The 21,413-nt window shown below is 41.4% G+C and overlaps 1 protein-coding gene across 1 annotated transcript in view; it reads right to left on the minus strand.

Moving 5' to 3' along the window:
• The window catches only part of TMEM132B (transmembrane protein 132B), a 177,966-nt gene that overhangs the window by 55,597 nt on the left and 100,956 nt on the right, over nucleotides 1-21,413 (minus strand). The window contains exon 4 of the mRNA XM_085238511.1: nucleotides 7,397-7,583. Coding sequence (XP_085094637.1) covers nucleotides 7,397-7,583 — 187 coding nt within the window. The remainder of the gene's footprint in view (nucleotides 1-7,396; nucleotides 7,584-21,413) is intronic.

Here is a 21,413-nt window from a genome sequence, read left to right on the forward strand (position 1 = left end):
TCCAACTTAATCACATCTTCAGTGGTTTGCATTTCGGCTGCTACGTTTCAAGGAATCCTTTTGTATTTAATCTTTCTCCATAAAGTTCGCCCTGCACTTGTCAGAACAGCCGTACAAAACAAAGCCACTTAATTCCCTACAACAATTAATTTGACGATGGTAATAATTGCAGAAGATCCTATCTCTGCTGCAGAGACACAGAATGCTCACTGTGGGCATGAGAAACAGAACAATACAGATGAAGAATTTCTGGGTTTTTTCTCTCCACAGTATTTAATTGCTTTGAGTTGAACATCCTTCCTCTGTGGGTTTGAGGGATGCTCCAGGCTTCAGTCCTGCTCCCATTAATCAGTGCTAAAATACACTTTGAAATCTGTGATCTGAGATCCTCAGATTCTGATTTTAGAAGGAGAAAAGAAATATAACCTTGATAGTCCTTGATATATCCAGAGCGAAGACTTACTTTCTGCTGAATGTACTTTTCAGTATTTTTTCCCTTGCAATTTTCTGACTAACACAGTCATGTTCTCGTGGTTCAGGTACAACAGAGACACAATGATCATCTTAAAGGGAACTGGAAGGCCAAAGGTCAGAATGATTTCAGGTAGGAAATACATGTAAGTGCAGTGGCTAAACGCACATGGGACTCTGTGTTCATAAATCCATTTTAACCAACCTTTAAAAAAATATGTAAATCAGAAATGACTGACCCTAGTCTGAAAATTTTGCCACTCCATCATTGTGCATTCTGAGATTTTATAACTGACACAAGAGAGAGGGAAGAAAAGTGGCTGCTGCCATTGACATTTCCTTCATTTCAATGGGCTGAAGGGAAGCCTCTGTCAGAGGCCAGGTCAGCTTCCATCTTGGCTTGGTGCTGCTCTTTGCTTGGCATGTGAATGCAAGCTATACTGCCATCAGCAAAAATGCTTTCTGGAGGAAAAACAAAAATCTTTAAAGGCTGTTTTATTTTTAACACTCCCTTTCTGATAGCGGGACTCAACAGAGTTCTGTGCAAGAACATGGACACTCAAGTTCACCTTAATTCAGACATCCTTCAGCTTGGACTGAATTAAAACAAATGTGCAGGAGAAATCTTTTCCCCAAAGAAGGGCTCAGGAGCTGTCACGATTGAAAGTCCTCCCAGGCTGCATTTGCCTTCCTATGGCTCATTGCTACTTGGCAGCCAAAGCGAGGTGTACATAAAAAATAAAATAAATAAATCACCCTGCATTCCTGCTTTTCCTAAAACAAATAAGCAAAGTGTTGCACTCAGCAATTCCCTTTCAGCCTGAGTTATAGAAATGGGCATCTTTGAGGACCATTTTTCCTGGGTGTTCTTGCCAGCACGTTTGCTAGCAGCAACTGTAGATGCTATTATTCAGGCTCCCATTTAGAAGAACCTTACTAGAGTATATACAGCCATCTGTGGTTCTAAGTGATTCACAACATTAGTCAACCATTAGTCAACCAAGAGCTTACATTTCTGGGGAGAAAACGAGATTTCTAAAGACACAGATTAAATACTTTTAACATATACAGAAATGTTTCAGGCAGAGGGGGCTGCGAGAACCAGTGAAATATTGATTGCTGCCTTTGAAAAACAGTTTAGAATAATGACAGACAGGGAATTACAATCCTATTACTATACCAGAAAGGCTCTGTAGCACGTATATCTAAAGCACTAGTGACGCCAGTCACAGACCAAACCATCATTTTCCTAGATAAGATAAGCACACTAGAGATTCATCTGTTATTAAACCCATTGTTCCTCAAGCCTTCACCCTCACAAAGAAAAAAAAAAAAAAACAGCCCAAAAAACAGCTGTATACATCTCTTCAGTATCTTGTGCTTTACTTTGACAAAGTTCCTGGTTGCCTAGAAACCCTCTAAAAGAATTGGAGTTTTCTTTTTCTCTTTTTTTGCCCCAACTGTTAGCTAGATAACAGATTAATCCAATCACGTTTATTTGTGACAGAAACCTTCATGACTGGCTGAGGACTTGTGAAGTGTTTGCTCCTTGTACCCAAGGAGCCAGGCTCTGCCAATGGCCACGTTATCAGGAACTTTCTATAACCATGGGAATTCCAGCCTACATCTGGTTAGATCAATGGAGGTGACGAAGGACTGCATCCCTGCTGGACAGACTGCATTTGTCTGTGCCACCAGGTTCTGTGATTAGCAGGACATACACTTCACAAAACATCACCCAATCCACAGCTCACATCTGACTTCAGTGCCATAGCGTTTGCTTTAAAAAAATCCCCCACAGTATTTATATTTAATAACTGTAATACCAAAATGCTGATTCTGATATTCACTAGCAACAAAAAAGACCATGCAAAGTAGTTTACTTCCATTTTCTACCCTCAATCTCTATTCTGCTGGGCACAATGAAAATGAATAACTTATACTTCTGGGGACTTCAGCTCCACGTGTCAATCTGCACACCAGATGTTGGAAGAATCAATTACCTAAGGTCGTTATTGTCAAAAAGAAAAGAAATAAGCCTCGAAGGAGCAGAGCAGCTGACATTTTCATCTGACAGTGCATCAGTGAACAGCCATACCGATCCTCAAGGTTTTTAGGAACCTCTTAGCACCATGCAGCAGCTCCCGAGCTGGAAAGCATCACACAGCCAGCCCAGGCAGTGCTCCATCCCATTCACTTCCTATGGGCCACACTTCTCAGCAGTTCTTTCTTCTTAAAGGCTTACGGTGAAACATTAAGACAAAACTCAGTCTTCCTCCTGTTCTCACCTAAAGAAACTTCCTGGAGTCAACTATTGCAGCTCCCAAGAAAACTTCAAATTAAGGGAGCAATCCCTCATCCGTACATTTTTACCTGAATTAAATCAGCTTAAATAGTTCTGCGCAGCATTAGACGATAAAGCAGAATTTACATTCTTCAGAGCCACTCATCTGTGCTGTCATTAGTTCTTGACAGAATAAATCCTACCTCTTTCCTAAACGAAACGTTTTTAGGGATATTAAGCAGTATTACTGTGAGACTTTTTCCCTAAGTGTTTTTAAAAGTACCTTTAGGGGTATGAAAAGTGACTCACGCATCATTCAGGAGCAGGTAAAGCTGAGCAAGAGTGCCTTCATTTCCATGTAATTTTCCATTCTTATCAAGCTTTGCTTATTCAGGTCTGATTAATTAATGCCTGTAAAGTGTTCTGAAAATATATAATGCTACATAAATACTAAATAATAACAGTGCACTTAAAGTAAAAATAATTTGTTAATTTGCATAGAGTTTTAGGAATTAGCATTTACTTTCCCTAATGTAAGCGGGCCTATCCGATCCCTTTCAGCTATCAGAAAATGTGCCAGCAGTTTCAGGACAATGTGGCATTGTGTATTTTACGTGAGACAATTCACAGAAAATGAATTCGGAATTATCTGTGATGTTGTATTTATAGAGGAACACAGATATATCCTGTCTGCATTCATTTTCAAATCCACATTCCCTCTCAGCAAGAACCACGCTGCACTGCTTCTGGGATTAAAATAATTGGAATTATTCCAATGTCAGAGGTTGCCACAGCTTGGAGCTATGTGTTTTCTAAGTCTGTTGTCCAAAGACCCTAGAATTTCACCTTCTGCTTCTAACACAGTCTGAAAAAGGCATTTCCCTACATCTTTCTATCTGGGCATCTTATGACACCTGCTCTCAATACGTTTATTCTTATGCTTCTATATGAGAGCAGAACTATGCATATATCCAATTAGGAAATCCTATCAATAAGACTTCCTTGCTCAGAAGGGGTGAATTTTCCAATCTAGCTCTATCTACAGAAACAAGACCTTCCAGGAACAGAAGACAGGCTATGAGTATCAGCACATCTAGGACACGCATCATCTTTTAGTTTAAAACACAAACAGGAGGTATGATAGGTATGGAAGACCCAGAGTCCCTTTTGATCATCTCAGCATAAGTCAATGAAGTGTGAATACCAGACAAAATAAACAGTCTGTTTCTAAAATGGTGTAAAATGCACACAGCAATACCATCTGGGATCAGCTCCTAAGCAGGGCTGGAAGCAGTGCCAGAGGTACAGTGAGTGCTTCACACTTGGAATTGCTTTTGAACCGGTGCTCATCACCTGCTAAGAGGTACTAAGGCCATGCATGGACAAAAAAAAAAAAAAAAAAAAAAAAAAAAAAAAGGTTGTTTGTGTGTGTTCATTTGTTTCAGAGGTGCCATTTACCCTCTTACATCCTTCCATGCCTCAAAACAATCCTCACATAAAACCCAACGGCTTTTCTCACAAGGCTTTGGTTGGTTCCTCTCCCACACCGCTCTCAGCAGCTGCGGATGATGGAAATGACAGCATAGCATAACGAGAGCCTTCCCCACCACGATCCTCTAATAAGTGCTATAGGCCTGAAGCTTCTAAGCACTTCTCTGATTTACAGGAGGAGACAAAAACAACTCCACAAAGAAAGCTGGTCCTTCCTGCAGCACTGGGGTTGTCACGGCTGTCACCCAGACCCAATCTCGAGACAGCTGTAGGATGCATGAATTGTGATCATCCATTTGGCATTTCTCTTTTCTTTGCTGTGTCAGCCAGCAATGGTCTGCATTCCCACTGCATCCTGCCCATGTGCTTTCCTACTGTGCACAGCACCTACGCTGCCTACCCAGAAGCAGAGAGATGACTTTCAGAAAGCAAACCCAGAACCATTGGACTATGCCATTTCCATCTGGCCGTCGTTCCTCTGGAAATCCCAACAGCCTGGCTCCGTGCAGCTGTGGAAAATGGAGGTTTCAATTAGAAGGAGCTTAAGGACCTGGGGAGAAGCGTCCAATGATGCAGAAAGAGGACTCTTTTCCAGTATGAAATTTGTTTTCGTTTTTTCTCATTAGTGCTAATGTTTATTTATCTATATATTTTGAATGCACTGAATTTGGCAAGAAATAAGTTAAGAGATTTATTAGATGGAGGATCATCCAAATGAAAATGGACAGTCTGAGGCAATTCCCAAGAGCCTGCAATTACATTTTAGTCCTCCTCTTCCTACTAAAATGAAAATAAAATCCTCCATCTTATTTACAGGTACAATACAGAGAGAACGAAGTGCAGAACAATTGGTAGACCAGTATCTCACCTGGAGACCCTCCCTGACCATGCCATCTTCTGTGCATCTCAAAACAGTGCCTATTAATGTGCTTCTGAATCAACACCAAAGGATTAGCCAGAAATAAGCTGCAATATCAATTCATTACAGCAAGATTGTCTGCTAATAAGGAGCTATTTTCTTGCTAGACAATGTGCAAAAATCAGCTGTCTTCACTCAGAAACCCCAAAGCAAAAAAAAAAAAAAAGACAAAAGCAACAAAAAATGCTTTCAAGCTTGCTACAAAATGTAAATGTTAAGAACATCAGATTTTATGTTAAGGCTTCATAAACCCACTAAAGCAAGAAATCAGCTCTTTTCATCAGGCTATTATTCAAATGTTACTATGCAGTCTGCCACATCTTAATCTACCCAAAAAATAAAATAAAATAAAATAAAAAATCAGGCTGCTAATGAGGAAAATATCCCCACTGCTGTTTCCAGAGCCACCACAATGCAATGACAGAATAAGTCATCTGCAGCTCTTTCTGTTTTCTATCACTTGTTTAAGAAAGTAGCACAGAAAATGAACTTCTGATCAACTGCAGCAACAAAACAGATACTCCAAACACTACAGATGTGGATGTCTCCACATTAAAAGGCCTGATGCAGCCTACAGAGGCACACACATCTTGGAATGAAGGAATCACAGAATATCCTGAGCTGGAAGAGACCCTCAAGCACCACCTAAACCCAAACCCTATGTCTGAGAGCACCATCCAAACACTCCTTGAGCTCCTTTTGTCCCTGACTGGGCCACATAGTGCCAGAACCTGCATCAGTTAGAGAAAATTAAATGGAGCAGCACTGCAAACTGGCAATCATAAGGGGAGGAAATGCAAATGCAAGCTGCTGCTCCTGCCACTGGTGCCATCAGTTCTTCTATCAGCCTAGGGCCAGCCAGCCAAGGATGCTCACATGCAGCAACAAGTAATAGCCCACATGAGACCCCCAATTAAGGGGTAAGGGCATAAATCTATAAAGCATTTTGCTCTACTCCACAGTTATCTTATAACGATAAACTGTGTGAGATTAGCTCCACTTCAAATTCAGGTTTCACTTCAGATTTTGTCCAAGGACATTTAGAAATAGCTTAAAGCAACTGCCATAACTGCAAAGAGATGAAGTGAAGCCCTGGCCAAACCCTGGCACAGAAAGAAGCAAAGCTCTGATCCAGTGTTGACAATGAGCTCTGGGGTTGGATCTGCTTTTCCTTTATACCCACAGTGCTCTGCATGGCACAAAACCTGTGCTATCCGTTTGGAACTAGCAATGCTATGTGCAAGTCAGTTCACGCACTACATTGTTTTTATTTTATATCTGATTCATCATTGCTACTTGATAACGTTCCATCCACACAATTAGAGGTTTGTTTCATCTCCTCTAGTCATGCTTACTGTTTATTAGAAGAAAATTCTCTATTGACTTTTCCACACATCATTTCTCCTCTATCCCTTGCTGTCAGTAAGCGCAGCCTTTGGCAGTAGGAACTGGAAATAAGATTTATTTAGGGCCTTGTTTACCTTTAGAAGCATCTTTCCTTGTTTTTGCCATACTAGGAGAAGCCAGCGGCCATGCAGAGAAAAATACCAATATTCCCTGATTAATTAGTAGAACAGAAGGAAAAGCAACACAGGCAGCGGGACAGATTGGAAAAAATTTACCCTTCAGAGGTGCTTAGCTCAAATTTACAGAGATATGGCTGTTACCCTAGTCTATGCACCTTAAATCCTGCCTGGAAAACATGTCCAGTACCTGAACCTTCAGAAAATATTTTGTCCTTTTCCTGTAACTCCAAGAGGACCTTTTGTTAAAGGGACACTTTGCAGCTCACTGGTCTGCATGCTTCTCAGGGGAAAAGCAAAGCAGAAACCAGCCCAGTTGTTTGGTTTAGCAATGAAGTTTCTCCTCACTTGCATGATAATTTATTTCATTGAAAATGTCTCAGCTAATTGCAACATTTACCCTTAGAGCACATGCACGGCAGTCACATTAATACACCAGAAGACAATGGCTCCAAAGGAGCTATTACCATGTACCAGGCCAATAATCCACAAACACTAAAGGATTTACACAAAAGACTCAAATAGTTTCCTAGGAGCCATTATGGCATATCAGGTAAATAAAATATTATTGAAAAGTATTTTTTGCATTTAAATCATTTGCAGCAGGTGCACAGGAAGTAGCACATAATAAAACGGTTCACATTCCCCTGAATACTAACGAGAATCAGCGGAAACGATGAGCAGAAAGAAGCAGCAGCAGGTTCTTACCATGGCAAGAGGAACAATTCCAGCAAACATCGTTCGGCTGACAAAGATCTCAGAGACCACCAGCTCGCTCAGAGAATCATCTCGAGGGTATTCCACCTGCCAGGTGATCTGCTGGGCCCCCGCCGGGCTGCTGGTGTTGTCGATCTCAAAGTCCATCTGCAGGATCTCATAGGAGGTGATGTTTGCTCTGGGAAAAAAGAAAACAAAATTGTCCATAGGAGAAATATCAGTAGGATGTTACTGACAAAATACATTCTGACTTCTCTTTTCAACGGAAGATTTACCGTTCAATTTAACATGCACACTTGAAGACAGAAACCTAAACCAGGCTATACACTGGGCAATAGCCATCCTTTATAGACAGGTGACAACATCTTCTAGTTTCCTGACAGAGAGCCATCCTTCCCATTAAACCCAAGCATTCATTCCATGTAATCGTGAAGAACATACAGAATAAGCCCCAAACCCTGGGAACTGCACTGCATGGATGTTGCTGAATTACTTAATATAACATTATTATAATGGTGCTGCAAATATTAATGCTCCAAAACAACAGAATAGGCCAGAAACTTTGGTGTGCCCCTTCCCATAGCAGTGATTCACGAGCTGTGCTTATAGTGAGCTGTCTCTATGCTGCTACAAAGAACAGACACTTAAACATCTTTTTCCTCTTCCCAACTGCACAGAGGCAAGAAACTGTTTTTGCCATATGTTTTTGAAGGCACATTGTAAAGGGAAAAAATGAGCAGGAATTATTGATTTTCATGTTTTCTTTCTGACAAGAAACAACACAAACATATGCTTCAATGCCTGGAGGATAAATATTTTCCATGCTGACAGAAGATAATATCCACCTTCAGGCAAAACTAGAAGCATCTTTGGGTGGCCAACCAGGCAGCCAGCAAAAACTCTTTAAGAGAAATATTACTGTACATTGCTATGGATGTAATTAAGGCTGTTCTGTTAAAAAGTCTAACCACTGTGGGCACTACAATGGCACACTCAACTTCATGGTTTTCCACTTATCACTTCTGGCAGTTTGTTTTATCTACACTACATAAAATGAATTTGCTCGCAATGCAGAAATAAAATCTTGAGATGAGCTTTACATTAACTATGGATGTGGTTATTAGCCCTGTTAAGTACGTCTGGATCTGCAGTTTAGGTTCAATCTGTTCGAGCCAATAGTCCAATAGCTGCCACTCACAAACACCCACAAGCAGCTTCCAATTCTGAACAGAACTACTGACGGAGGGTTTTGCTTTGGATTCACCAATGAAATAAAGTCCAAATACTGTCAGGTCAGTCTGTAGTTATCAATCAAATCTGATGGGCCTTTGCTCTGTCTGTCACGCGTTCAAGTTTTCCTTTCCTCGTTTTTCTTTTATACACTCCCAAGGTAACCATAATAGTGATTTTCTATTTTTATGGCACACCAGGACTCAGATCTCTATAAGAAGAACATGTGTGCCTTGTCTATATAAGCAGGTTGAAGTAATACCTGGGAATAAGTGACTCCTGCCCCTACAAATATGCAAAGGCCTTCACTGCATCCTTAGCACAGCAAGGAGCCTTCACCAGACAAAAGTTTCATTTAAAGACAGAGGTGATCATGCACTGCTGGGTTGGAAATGAGCAGTGACACAACAGAAACTTTCCTCAGATCCAACTGATAGTTCATGCACACTAAAGCAGAGCTGACTTCCCAGGCAGGTGGTGGTCCTGCTTCAAAGGAGAATCCTTATTGTTGCCTGGAAAAACAACAGGGCTCACTAACTGCTTTCTGTTTTTGTCTCAGTAGCAAACCATGCAACACGAGATTGTAATACTAAATAAAGCTCCATTTCTCATTTGGAATTTTGCTGAAAGGCCGGGAATTACTGTATCCAGCTAGCTTTCACTCTTGAGTCTCCACCAATTGTACAGCTCTAGCAAACAAATGCTCAACTTTCTGCACCCCTTTGTTTGCCAGCAGGTTTTCAGTTTCCTCCAGAACAGCAGGTCAATGGATTTTCTCAAAGCTCTGGGCTCTTTTTTTTCCTCCTCAGGACAAAGACTCAGCTTTCATGCAATGCCAAGTGTGACAATATCTGGGTCACAGAATACCCCCATGGACTCACCCACCCTCCTTGTTCTGAGCCTCTTCCTGGATTACAGCTGTAACAAAACCATGATAAAACCTGGAAAGTTTTCTCAGAGTTGAGCTTTTCTGCTCACCACTGCATCTCCTGCAGAGGCTTCTTTCCTAGCAAGAGGATCAGTACTATATTCACACTTCTTGCAATTTATTATCCATCCTCTATAATACCGTGTGGGAGACCACTGCCTTTTCCAGTGAAATTGAATGAGGTTGCCAAAGTAAAAACAGAATTATATTAAATCATAAGCAAGACCTTAACGGTTAGCATCCACCCCTACCAGCTCCATCAGTTGAGAGCTCCACATCACAACGCCTGCATCTAAATTTCCCTCCTCAAGATGCAGTACTGCACCCCTTTATCAAAGGAGACATCCCACCCTGCCACGGCCAGTCCTCAGCTTCTCCCTGATGTGACTTTCAGCAGGTGACCAATGCTGGTCTCTGTGGTCACTGTCAACGTGAAAGTGTTTGGTGAAGACAAAACACTATGAGTGGGAAAACCCACTAACAGAGGAGATGATGAACGTAACTCATGCTGTTATCAGTCGTTAAATCCCACTAAACCGTATTTTATCCTTTATCCTATTTCAGCTTTTTCTTGAGATTTATTCCATTTTTCTCTTAAGTAAGTCTGCACTATTGGGAAGAGCCTGATGGAATCTAAGGACTATAAATCACTTCCCCTTTCCAAATCTTTCTTCTCTTTTTAGTTTAATACTTCTGTTGCCCAGTGAAGTCTTCTTGGTTTAGAAGGATTTTGCCAAACCTCAGTTTGAGTTTAGAGGAGCAATAAAAAATAAAAAGTCAAAATTACTTTTATAAAAAAAGATTATTTCCTGCAAGCGCAAGGAAAAGACCTTATAATTTTAGGCAGCTGGCATGGTTGCTAATAAGTCCATTTCTATGGAAATGAGTTCATAACTATTAATTTTGCCTGCTCCTGATCTATTCTTGATGAGCCTTTCAAATTTAGAAAAGCGCTTCATGATTCTCTCAATTTGGTAATTACTAACTCCCTTTGATGAATCCAGCCCAGTATTTCAGACATGAGACATTCATTAGACATTTTTCTTTCTGGTGAGAGGAGAAAAAGAAACCATGGCCTTGGATTTATTTCCTCTCCCAAACTCTAGCAAGTAGACCTTCTTCTTCCTATTGCAGTTTATAATGCTCTCCGTGCACTTTCATAACACCACCTTTGGTGCTGGAAGATCCCCCAGAAAGCCCTGACATTTGGGCTCAATTTCCTGATGTCACACCTCACCTACACCTCACCCACCTCACCAGGCTGAAACTGAAGCATTTCCTCTGGATGTTAAGCCAGAAAGTAGCATGCACCAACCCACAGGCTGCCTCTTCTCCATCAGAAACACTCTCCCAACACAACAAAGCACAGGCTGCACAAAGAACAATACTAAGACCTGGGTTTCAAGTGCCCCTAAGCACCTTAAGAGGTCCTCCATCCCTGCATTCAGGTGCTTTTTAGAGATTCACACCATTTTTGGAGGGCTATCTGTTACCTCTTTACATATATTCTGATGGACTCTCTTCCTGAATCTGCTAGTATATGCAAAGAGTAAGAAATATATGCATGTATTTAATCTGAATCTAGGAAAAAAAGCCATATTTTGCTTCTCCACATTTACTATCTTATTAGGAATTAATATGGAATGGCACAGGCTCATCTTACAAAATGACAGATTACTGTGAATGCCCACTGTCGCATTAATATTAGTGATTTCTGTAAGAACTACAAAATCACCTGGCATTGAAAAAGTAAAGAATTAAACTTATTCCTAATTTTTGTCAAAGCAAAACATGGGATTACTGAATTAAGTACCGGAACGGTGCACAGTGATTGATGTTGTGGTGGCAGTGGCAGTCTAAATAGTAGTTACCATAAATAAACAAACACCTATTAGCTGTAAGGACTTGCATTGCTAACCTAACTGAAGAGCCTGCCCTCCACAACTCCAGAAAGAAGGAAATCTGGCCCCCACCACCACGCATCAACAGCTTAGCTGACAGACAGAACCTCCTACTGGTGCTGTTGGCTACTAAAGGAAATCATAAGCTTCATCCATTCATAAAATAACTTTTCCTGTAAACAGCAAACTAACTGTTTACGAGGCACACGGCAGTGTAAATAAACTCATAAAAAATGGAGCAGACACGAGGTAATTGAAAATAATAAAACGTCTGGTATCGTGTTGCCTCCGAGTCTCCTCAAGGTTAATAATGGTCAATTCCACTCTCGCTGACAAATTGTCACCAAATTCAATGAGAACAGGATTATATAAGCAAAGTACATTAGTTTATGAAATATTTCAGTAATACAGGTCTCACTCCTTTGATCTCAAGAGGATTAATTTCACAAGCACGGCTTACCAAAGAGCAAACACTTACAAGAGGAGAGTTTTCAACAACTGATTGGAAATGCTCGTGACCCTGATTTCCTACTGAAGTCAAATGAAGCAGCAGACGGCTTGGATCTCTTGGGGAAAAGATCCAGATTGAAGGTCCTGACCTTCTTCCCCTTCAGGAAATTAAGACTCCAGTAGTCCAAAATGAAGGAAATGAGACGCAATGTCTCCTAACAGAGCAGCATCCAGTTTATGAATTGTGCAAAGATTTGCATACTGTCAGTCCTTATACCTTGCTGAGTGTTGCTCTTCACAGACACATGGGCTATGTAAACACCTATATAGGATAAAACCAAGCTGTTCCATATGTTAAGAATGCATGCACTGACAGAGTAGGTTTTAATAATCTAGTAAAAGGTATAAAAAACAAAGAAACTTTTGTTTGAAATGCACCACCAAGACCAGGTATTATTCATGGTATTTTTGCTTAGCCAACATTTTCCCACAACTGAAAACAATAAATCTAGATAACGAGCAAACCTTTTAAGCTTTTCAGCTTCATTCACTGCCAATTCACAACTGTGCTGCTCACTAACAACTTGCAATAACTTTATTTGATTTTATCAACATCATCATGACAACCCTGGAGACAACTGAGACAATTGCTTCAATTATTTTCATTTGCTTCCACCCTTGTGACAGCGCACAGAAATTCTTCCAGTAAAAGAGTCCTTGGATACTATTTTAGTTAGCCTTTAGTAAAACAGGACTTAAAAGAACCAAAATCAGTCTGGATGTAATTGGTACAGTCCATTGCTGGGTACTGGGACTCCATTTGCTCCTTTGTTGCAGCTCTCCCTTTTGAAACAGCATGTAAGCTTTTGGGGGTTTATAAAAGCACTTTGATTGCACTGAATATTTTTCTGACTACTATTTAGAGCCTCTTTATTGCTGTGCTGTGTATTTCTTGAAATAAAGCTCCTCTGCCAGGAGAAAGCATCTTGCTGGGGAGTATAACAAACCCATCCAATAAGAAACTGGGGCCAAAGTTTAGCTGATGTTGGATGCAAATACAGAGGGAACTATTTTTGTACACAAATAATAAATGATTTTTTGATGAAAAATTTACGCTGAATTCTAACCAGTTAATAAATACCAGTGCCCAAATGGTGCTTAGAATTTTTCTCTCAACTGTTGAGAAATCTCTGTGTATTTACATACCATAATCACATGGTGTATTTTCACACTGTTGTGCCAGCAGCTGAAGTACACCATAAAGCAGTGATGGCTTTTTAAGCAACCAATGACTAAACTTCCACAACAATAAATCCAGTGATACAAGAACTTCTTTGCAATGCATAACTGCCATTACAAACATCTCCCTTCAGAAACTCTCAAAAGACCTTTAAATGAACAAGAGTAGAATTTTGGGAGACACTTCTTTTACCATTTCTGATACTTCAGTTTAATAACCCAAGGCATGTTTATATTCAGCCAAGCTGCACATAACATCAGGGCAGCAAACAGTGAAGTTAACCTTCAAAGAGAACTGAATGGTCTGGGTCACTCAGGGAATCGATGGTGCAGCCACTGAAAATAACCCAAAAGTTACTTGCTAGAAATCCATTGCCATGCAAGGGGACAGGCTCGATCTGCCTATAAGTCACCACCTTACAGCCAAACAAATGTGCTCCCTGCAGGTAATTAAGTAGAAGGAAAAGGCTGATCTCCCACACAGCTCCTCCATCATCTCTGCCCCATTTTAGTGGCTACTAGCTCAGCATAGCAAAGATGTTTCACTCCATCCTGTTCTTCCTCAGCCAGCTATGAAATGGAAGACATATAATTTAATTTCCCTGAACACTTCCAAATTTACCACAGGTTATCAGGAAGAACGACTCCACATGACAGCTCCTGAGCCCATACCACTATGTAAGGCTCTTGGATCCTTACAAACGCACACAGCTTCCTCATCTTCCTGAGTGAAGAGCTCTGTAAATGAAGCCCGGGTTCATCAACCCCAGGGTTGACTTCTTCCTCAACTTACACTTCCAACAAAAAGTTTCCTTGGCATTTTAACACCTTACAATTTCCACGTGGCTGACATTAGTACTAACTGAACAAACTCATTCATATACACCAGGTGCATGGGTACAGAAAAATGTGATTTGCCCCAGGAGATGTTACTGGTGATCCAGTTGCTCTTTTGATTTCAACTGAAGCTGGCAGCTTCTTTGCTGGGGAGAAACAGCAACCAGAGGGGATAATCTAAAGATGCAAACTCCCCGCGTGCTGCATTTATGAATGAAAGAGAAGAGGAGACAGGCTGCAGATGGTAGCACTCACATACCTAATTCGCTGGAGGATGCATGAAAACAGTGACAAATGGTGCTCTGTTCTCGAGGACTTTAAAAGCCTAATGTGACACCTTCAACTTAATCCTCTGCTTAATGGGCAAAGGGTGGAAACGAACATGTAGTGGAATGCCAAGCAGTCGGCAAGGACAATGGAAAGTTAATAAGCAATGGTTTGTTCCAAAACTTGCTTGAGTGCACAGAACTCATGAATCTGCTGCAGAAGATACCGTAATTCCAACTGCACAAAATGAAGAACAAATCAAGGCAGGAACACAAGCAAGAATTATTTGCTTCCTCCTACATTCTGTTCCAATTTAGAGAGTAAGCATCTAAAGAATTAGACAGCTATCTTCGAACTTAACGTGCACCCACATGAAGAAGTACAAGCAGGGCTGTCCTGTGGCTACTTCACATTTCTGCTAAGAAAAACATGGCCGTGACAACATCCTCAGTGAAGCTAACAGAGATCAGTGTTGTCTGTCAGTGTCAACACAAACAGGACCTCTTCTCCCCCCACCTCCTTCAGAGAGACCTGGTGCACATATGATTGCTTTATTTTATAGTCTGGCGATTATGAGAAAAAAGAGCTATCTTTTTCCTGCTGTTATTGATATCCACTGAACAGACAGTGGAACTGTTAAAGTTAACTGGCATCTAAAAGTTTCCCATGTTTTAAATGATAAACAGGATTAACTCGGCTGAGCAAGCAGGGTAAGAGCAGAAAAGGGCCAATCACAGTTCCATTACATACCCCTTCCTCTTGTTAACAGAGAACTGCTTACAGCTCTCATCTTCACAACAAAACCCAAAGCAAGAGAGCTGAGCAAGGAGATTTAATGTAATCCACTCCCATAAAGCCTGTTTTTCTCCAATAAAGAAATCCCAATTTCTCCAGAAGTGCCAAGATAACTCCGAATGACAAAAAGCAGAGAGGCGGATTTAATATTTCTCTCTCTCTTCTAAAGTCATTCCACAATTAGCTTCTAATGGCATGTAAGTGAGGTCAGCACAATGGTCACCACATAACATCTCCGGGTCACCTTTTTAAAGGGTAATCATTACTTTGTCACACTTGCAAGACAATGATTTCCCAACATGTGATGGATTCCCATGCAGTGACAGCTATTGACGTGCACTGGGTGGCTGCTGGGGTATTGCTCAGAGCTAAGGTCAGCCCATGAATTAATGAGCCTGGCTGCAAGCGAGCAATAAGCGAGGTTAATTCATTTAGGCTCTGGAAGGGAATGATTAGAAACAGGAAGGGGAGAAGAGGCGTTCCATCCCACCTTCCCCATCCCTGGTCTATAGGACAGAATGACCCAATGGAGTCCCAGTAGGACAGAACTGCAATGGAGACTTAACTGCTCAAACCATTCCCTCCTTCCTCCTGCCCCCTCCCAGCTCTCTTCTTCCCCATAAAAGCATGTTCAGGCCTGGAAAATTGTTCAGCTGAAATCCTCAGATTTTGTTGAGTCCTGGTACTCCCTGAGACAGCCGTATTTACACCACTGCTGCTGGGTACTCCTGCTGGAAGCAATCTACTTTCAAGCTTTCTCAGTTTCCCTTTGCAAAAACTTTGAGATCCCTCACTGCTATCAGATGTAGAGACACACCCCAAAATAAATAAAATATTCTAGTTCCTTTAACCTAATTCCTCATTACCTAACTGGACCAGATCATCGGAGAGGTCTTTCCCAACCTTAATGATTCTATGACTCTATGATTCTAATTCAAATGCAGCAACCTCAGCTCCCCACCACCTAAACACATCCTTCCACATCCATTAATGTGTTTCCAAGGCTCTGAAAACCACCACCAAACTCCCAGATCCAGCTTCCAACCTGCTAGACCCACCAACCATACCAGCAGCCATCTCTCATTTGGATCAACAGTCACATCTGAGCATCTCCACGGATTTAACAGCACTTTCAAGCGTGTCCTCTATGTTTACTGAAAGGAATTCTGTCGTTGGACCATTTAAAAGAAAAAAAAAAAAAAAAAAAAAAGAAATGGAAAGAAAAACACAGTATGATAAGACAGCAGCTAAACGTATACTGATTGCAGTAATTGCATCCATTCCTCTGTTGGAAAGCCTTGTATTGTATTTCTAATATGTGCTGATAAGTGCATTCACAACATAAGATTAACAGCCTCCAGACAAGAATGGCTATTATGTTTAACAGACTGATTAGCAAGTGACAGAGCTGCAAACTGTAGTCCTCGTAAATCGGTTGCTTTTAAATTACAGCAGCATTTTATGGTCCCATTTTTAAAATGCAACGGTTTGTTACACATATGCGGTGTAATTCCTATCTGACAATAATAGAGGACAGCAAGATTTGAGCTTTTAATCTTCAGATCTCAATTAAAGCATTGCTCATTTTCTTTTTAATTACAGTAAAATCTGTGCTGTACGTGGCACTCTTTATGGAACCTCCTGGCTTAAACATCTCCCAGACACCATCCCCAAGCACAGGGACAGCCAATATCTTTTATAAGTCCTACTTCATTCAAGCTGCCATCTTTGTGCCTCCACCAGCCCTGCTCACCTCCTGGAACAGAAACCAAAGCACAGATCTCCAACTGACGTCCATTCAGACTTGCCAGAGCAGGCTTGCCCCTGCTACAACCAGGTCTGCTTACACCTCAAATGAATGGAGCTCCTAATTAATTCCCTGCATTTTCTAACAGCAAGTGGTAGGATTTAGGCACATCGTTCCTTGCGGTGCTTCTGAAAATCCTGCCATCAAATGTGTGATTCTGTTTTTGTTGACTGCTCTTATTTTTCTCGCTGTAACATATGAGAGCACCAGTCTTGGATTTGGGCCCTCTGTGTATTTCATACAAACACAACTATAAAGGCAGCCCTGACCCCACAGAGTGTGCAGTCCACAAGACAGAGACAGAGAAGAGATGCAACAATCTGCACCACTTTAAATTCATACACAAAACAGAAACCCTTTAAGCATGAATTTATCTACAGACTTTCAAGCTCAATGACATCATGCACTTCAAACCAGTTTATTTATAACATAAAGCTTAGTATAACTTGTAAGGAGACAGAATAAATGAATTTGTTCTATCACAGAACTTCATCAGATACAATACAGATGGCTCTGCTACCATGGTTAAAAATAGCCTACACATTTTGAAATCAGCTCAAGGCATTTATCAAATTAGGAAACTGGTGAAAGAGGATGTCTAGCTTGTATACTGTAATTGGAATACCCACCCAGTGGTTTGGTGCTTTTGTTTTTGGTTTGCTTTTATTAATTCTATCTCACAAGTTCAGCATTTGGTCCTGGACAGTCAGCTGAACTGGGAAAACTCAGTTTCCCAAACCATTTTTCTTTGCTAAACAGCAAGACAGAACAACTCGAGGTTGCTTACCATATGTAGAAGAGAAGGGAGGAAACCATCCAAAGAGCAACCCAGGGTAGAACGAATACAGAATCACAGAGTGCTTAAGGTTGGAAAGACCTGTCAGTTGGTCCAACACCAACCCAACCCCACCATACCCACTAACCTTGTCACTCAGTGAGACAGCTACCCTTCTCTTGAAGGGTAAAATACTTCAGAAACAAAACGACTAAAGCAAACCTGGCATGCAGGCTAAGTAGCCCAACGCATCATGCAGGATGTAAAAGGAAGATTGCAATTAATAGATCCCAAGCGGTAAGCCTTGCAGTTAATTGTCAGTGAGATTGCACCACAGAAGTGGCCTCCTTGATTGTGGCTTCCTCCTGCATGCTCACAGAGCCATCCACGTATGTTTCCCAGCTAAACTGGAGCAGACAGGGAGACAGAGTGCAGACTCCCCCCACAGTCCTGCAAACACTGCTGTCTGAGGAACGAAATCCATTTGCTTCTCAGCTTTCATGGCTCTTGTTCTCACATTCCACCCACAGATGGAAATTAGGTGTTGATGTTCGCTGAGAACTTATTTACTGAAGGATTTAAAGCAAGATTTTTGAAGGAGTTGTGTGTGTCTTTTCTACTAAGCTGCAGCAAACCCTGGGGTCCCCGGACCCCTGGATGCCTCTGTGTCCCCTGCAGCCCCCATGTCACAGCCCTGCTCCCTGGGAGCCTTCAGCAGAGCCTTCCTCACTGCCAGCTTCAAGCCACATCTACTGGATTCTAATGATAGTTCCGTGCCCAGGTCCTTGTACAATCACCTGTGGTCAGAACACCAACTGAAGTATGATCGATTACCAGTTATCTGACCAAGAAGTACCTAGCACATTACTCTCCAGAGCAGGTGTACAGAGCAGGACCACATGGGAAGTCTGAATTTCTGACATCAGCGTGAGCTATGCAGCTGACATCCGTGGGCAGATGATGAAGATCTGTTTTCATCTAAATCTAATACTTTCTCCGGAAGGGGAACATACATTTTAAAAGATCAACATATAGTAACTTCTGGCTGGAATATCGAGTTCAACGTTTACTACTGCCTTTACAGGATGCATTTAAAAGGCAAAAAGATACCATTAGAATTCATAAGATCCACACTGTGGACTTATTGCTTACTAAGACAGGTATTAGCTGCTTCCTCCTACTTCAATTTATCAGTACACCGTGCCCATATTTTGTTTTCAAGAGGATTACAACAGCACATACAATAATATGAATGTTTCTGCAGGTAATAATTGAAAATGAGATCAGTTGATAAACTGCTTTGATAAGAATTCCGACACGTACGAGGAGAAAAATATGACATGCATCCCTTCTGGACTTGCTCCTTTGCAATGACCTTAGAAATGAAGGAAAATTGCTTCTCATCAGCTCCTGCTCATCTAAAGCCCACCTCAGTCCCTCTGGATACTGCTGCTCACAGCATCCCTCCCCTTGCTGCCTCTATCTCCATCTCTGAAACATCAGGAGAGCAGGGAGAAAAATGATTTAAGAAAGCAATGGAAATTTCTTTTAGTGAAAAAAGAGAGGGGGGAAAAAAAAGATTTGAAAAAATGCTTTCCAACTTCTGTTTTTTTTAATTCAAACCACTTGCCTCCAGAATCCCAACCATTCAAACTACTTAGTGCCCAAGCACCAAGCACACAGAGCAGAACGTGGGAGGGAAGTGTCGCTTATCAGATTTAGCTGCAAGATTTGTACTTCTGCATTCTCTTTCAGCAGAGGAAATGCAGAAAAACAAAAACCTTTAAACTCAGGAAGCAGGTTGGAAGGCAATCCTGTCCTAATCATAGGGTTTTCTTAACGTTTGTGAGCGATTGGAGGAGTTACAACTTTAATTTCATATAAAGCAATTTTTGATTTCAATGCTAAAATGTGGGTGTTCCAAGGAGACCTGCAAAGTAGAATAAACAAGATAAAGGCTCTTTTCCCCTTAATCAGTATTTGATGACACACTGGTTTTAAACCACCTTTTACTAGCATGTACAGTTTGCATTTGGCTTATGAAATAAGAACAAGAATATCTTCACTGAAGGGACCTCAGAGATCTTCCAGTTTCAACCCCAGTGTGAGTCCACAGCCCTGCCCAGAGCCCACCACAAAGCAGAAGTGGCACAGAAAGGACAAACCATGCATTAAGTGAGGATCACCTCTTCTCCCCACCCCATTTTGAGCCACATTCATCAAACATCCAAAGCGCAATTGGAAACCTGCTTCCAGAAAAGAAAGAATCAGGAAAAAAAAACCAGTAAGAACATCAGCCACACAAACATCTGGAGAATAACTCAGAAGGGCACAACATTTCTTTGGAGGTCTGCAAGCAGCCAAGAGATGACGGTACTCTGATTAAAATGGCAGGCTGCAAAACACATCCGAATAGCTTTCCTTCCAACCCAGCCCTGCTCAGATCCTCGGTACTGAAAAAAACATCAGGTTGCTCTGAGAGTTGTTTCCATAAAGAAAATACAGATAATGATGCATCTCTAAAACTCTCTTCCTTTTAATTTAAAACTGAGAGGACCATGTGCATAAATGGGGCAAGAGGCCAGATGATTCTGCTCCCAGAGCAATGCACAGAAACAAGGCTCATCATAGGCCTTTTATTTTACTCAGGATTTCTTTTTTATTTATTTACTCTTCTTTCTCTCTTCACTCATCTATTCATCTACCCACTGGAGTACTGAAAATTCAAGTTCTTGTTCTTCTGATTCATATTCAAATTCAAATACATATAAACACACAGCACAGCCTTCAGTGTGAAAGTTTGAAGAGTTTAGTTGTGGATTTAGGGTCTTTTTAAGTGTATAACAAGCCAATTAAAGAGACTGAATCAGTACCTTTTAGATGAATACACAGGAAATGAGAGGAACGTGGCAATAGTGATACATTTTCCAGCCTGAACTCCCAGGAACATGTGGTATATGCTATTATTTTATGTATAATGAGTAACTTGTAATGTGTTTATCTCATCAAGGAAATCACTTTTCCCCTCACTTTTGCATTCCCTGTGTGCTTAATGAAGTGGGTTTGCTTTTGATGAAGGTAACTGCATAACTAATCTCTTCTGAACGACTCCTGTGGTTTGGTCACAGTCTCTATAGATGCGCTCATGTCCTCAGCTGGCAACCAAACACAACCAAGACCACCTGCTCCAAAGGCCTGAGGGTACAGGAGACTGTCTACAAAGCACCACAGTCAGATACAGTCAGTACCATTCTCATAGTTGGATGTATGCGCATTACTTATGCTGAGTCCCCTCAGCTACACCTGCTGAGACCCCGCTCACACAACAAAGCAGGCCCCAAGCCTTGCAGCAGCCCCCAGACACACAGGCTCAGGCCATGTCACACAGCACATCTCAGACCCTGCAGGAGAAGGACAGTTTGGCCACACCGAGCTCTCTGCTAGGACCCCTGACCAGGTCCACGACCACCAGGTCTCTCTGGCTCTGCCTCAAAGCAGACAGCTGAGTCTAAGGCTTCCCAGACAGGCAACAGGAAAAGCTTTTTTCTCTAGAATGACTGATCCAGAAGAGAAAGGCAGCAGCAAATAGAACAACGTCCTGCTGGGATCAAGCAACTCAATGTTTCTGTTGAATGGATGTAAATCAACACATTTCTGACAAGTCCAATAAAACTAAAGACTCCAATTCAGAGTATACTTCCCCAGAGGGAGACACTGCAGTAATAGTTTACTAACTGAACATTTAATGCTTGCATAAAAGCTAGGATATTCAGGATTTC

Source organism: Meleagris gallopavo, chromosome 17 (genome assembly GCF_905368555.1).
Source record: "Meleagris gallopavo chromosome 17, MGAL_WU_HG_1.1, whole genome shotgun sequence".
Taxonomy (NCBI): Eukaryota; Metazoa; Chordata; class Aves; order Galliformes; family Phasianidae; genus Meleagris; species Meleagris gallopavo.